At 51.8% G+C, this 2,672-nt stretch overlaps 1 protein-coding gene across 1 annotated transcript in view; it reads right to left on the bottom strand.

The window, feature by feature from the left end:
* The window catches only part of ANKRD62 (ankyrin repeat domain 62), a 50,167-nt gene extending 49,843 nt beyond the window's left edge, over window positions 1-324 (bottom strand). Inside the window, 1 exon segment of the mRNA XM_011936659.1 lies at window positions 107-324. Coding sequence (XP_011792049.1) covers window positions 107-324 — 218 coding nt within the window.
* Between the last annotated feature and the right edge of the window lie 2,348 nt (window positions 325-2,672).

Raw genomic sequence — 2,672 nt, 5'->3', positions numbered from 1 at the left:
TCACCCCGCACCATATCTCCCCTACCCCGAAACCAGGAACGGGGGCTTCTCCCATATCCCCAGGCCTCCTTCCGCAGCCCCCAGCGCCGGCTCCAGTTCCCCTGACCTGTTCTTGTTGTCTCTGTCGTTCACGTCATTCAGCCTGAGCAAGATGCTCTCCTGCACCTTGTTCACATCACCCGCGATGGCAGCTTTGTGGATCATACCCAGATCCTTCTGCCGGACTCGGTACACGGGATTTGAGAAGCCATCCTTGCTACGATTCTCCCTCCAGTGAGCCATGCATCCCCTGCAGGTCCCCAGGGACGACCCCCCAACCCCCATCCTGAAGCCAAAGATCTTCTCCCAGGCTGAGGGACCGGCTTCAAGACACCTCAGCTCCCACTCGCTTTCTGCCGCTCTGGAGCACAGCACGAGCACGTGGCAGGTCCAGCAGCAACCTCCGTCAGGGACACGCCAGTCTCCAGCCACTCGGAGGAGCACCTAGCCCAACAGAGCCGTTAAGCACCAGCGCGCATGCGCACCTCAGCCGGCCCGCGAGGCCCTCTGCGGAGAAACCGCTCTCTCGCGGGCGCCACCTGCTGGCGGCACTCCCTACCCGAAACGTTAGGCACCAGAGCGCATGCGCATTCAGCCGGCCCACGACGCCCTCGGGAGAAAGAGGTCCGGGCCACGTGCACTCTCACGGGTGCCCCGTGTAGGCGGCCCCCTACCCAGCTAGTAGAGGCCATGCTCCCCGGAGTGGGCAGGGATCCCTGGTGCACACCACCCGCCTTGCCCCTGGGAGCCACTGACTGCCCTGCCCATGCCTGCTGCTAGGACATGGCCTGGGAAACTCAGCAGCCTCTTGGATGACAGGTTTGCTGCCGCCACGGGGCAGCGGTGGGCTCCACCCAATTCGAGCTTCCCAGTGGCTTTGTTTACCCACTTAAGCCTCCACAATGGCGGGCACCCCTCCCCCAGCCTCGCTGCTGCCTTGCAGTTAGATCTCAGACTGCTGTGCTAGCAATCAGGGAGGCTCCGTGGGTGTGGGACCCTCTGGGCCAGGTGTGGGATATAATCTCCTGGTGTGCCGTTTGCTAAGACCCTTGGCAAAGCAGAGTATTAGGGTGGGAGTTACCCGATTTTCCAGGTGTTGTGTGTCTCAGTTTCCCTTGGCTCAGAAAAGGGATTCCCTCCCCCCTTGCGCTTCCCAGGTGAGGCCATGCCTCGCCCTGATTCAGCTCTCGTTGGTCGGGCTGCACCAGCTGACCAGCACTGATTGTCCGGGCACACTCCCCAGTGAGATGAACCCCGTACCTCAGTTGAAAATGCAGAAATCACCTGTCTTCTGTGTCACTCACGTTGGGAGCTGGAGGTTGGAGCTGTTCCTATTCGGCCACCTTGGGCATGCCAAATTTGCATTTTTCTTTACTTACTTCACTTGCAAGGGATGATCACTACTTTAACAAATCCATTGAAAAGCCAATGTTTTCTAATAATTCTACTTACAAAGAATAAAAAAATCTTATGAAATCCATAGTCTTCTCTGTCGCTATTTACTAGTTCAAAACCCATTCTGAAGTTCCAGCACATACAAAAAAATGTATATTCTCAGCTTTAAAAAAAAAAGGTAAAGGTAATCAGCTGGGCACAGTGGCTCATGCCTGTAATCCCAGCACTTGGGGAGGCCAAGGCAAGTGGATCAAGAGGTCAGGAGTTCAAAACCAGTCTGTCCATGATGGTGAAACCCTCTTTTGTATTTTGTGAAAATGCAAAAATTAGCCAGGTGACATGGCAGGCACCTGTAATCCCAGCTACTTGGGAGGCTGAGAGAAGAGAATTGTTTGAACTCAGGAGACAGAAGTTGCAGTGAGCCGAGATCACGCCAAGCACTCCAGACTGGGTGACAGAGTGACACTCCATCTCAAAAACAAAACAAAACAAAACAGGTAACCAGGCCTGGCGTGATGGCTCAACCTGTAATCCCAGTACTTTGGGAGGCTGAGGCAAGTAGATCACTTGAGGCCAGCCTGGCCAACATGGCAAAACCCTGACTGTTTTAAAAATACACCAGTTAGCCAGCGTGGTGTTGCATGCTTGTAATCCTTGGGAAGTTGAGGCATGAGAATAACTTGAACTTGGGAGGTGGAGGTTGCAGTGAGCCAAGATCGTGCCACTGCATGCCGGCTTTTTGTTTCAGGAAAAATAGCAAAACAGGTAATCAGATAATTATGACATAATGCAATATGTAAGAGTTGATCCAGAAAAATTTGTATCTGAGCATGAGGAAGACTTTATGGAAGAGGCAGAAGACAAGAGGAGCTCACCAAGGCCAAAACAAACAAACACACAAACAAAAACAAAACCAGACACAGTAAGAGAAAACCATTCTACATAGAGAATAGAATGTGAGCACAGGGATTAGGCACGTGGCATCCAGTTGTTTCCTGGGAACTTGAAACGTAAAGTGTAAAACACACGAAAGCAAACAGTGAGAGAAAAATGCTACACTAAGCTTAAATGCTACACTAAAAGGCTAGAGCCCCTGCCTGCAAGTAATGACTCTTAGACATGGGGTCACAGTTGGATTTGTGCCACAGTTTTTGTTTTCATATGTTTCATTTGAATTAAGTTTTCAAAATACCACGAAGCACATATAACCTGAAACAAACTGAAATTACCTTAAAGGG

This window comes from Colobus angolensis, unplaced genomic scaffold (assembly GCF_000951035.1).
Source record: "Colobus angolensis palliatus isolate OR3802 unplaced genomic scaffold, Cang.pa_1.0 Scaffold155, whole genome shotgun sequence".
In the NCBI taxonomy this organism is placed as follows: domain Eukaryota; kingdom Metazoa; phylum Chordata; class Mammalia; order Primates; family Cercopithecidae; genus Colobus; species Colobus angolensis.
Note: the sequence above shows the minus strand (reverse complement) of the source record. Positions and strands in the feature narration are given on the sequence as shown.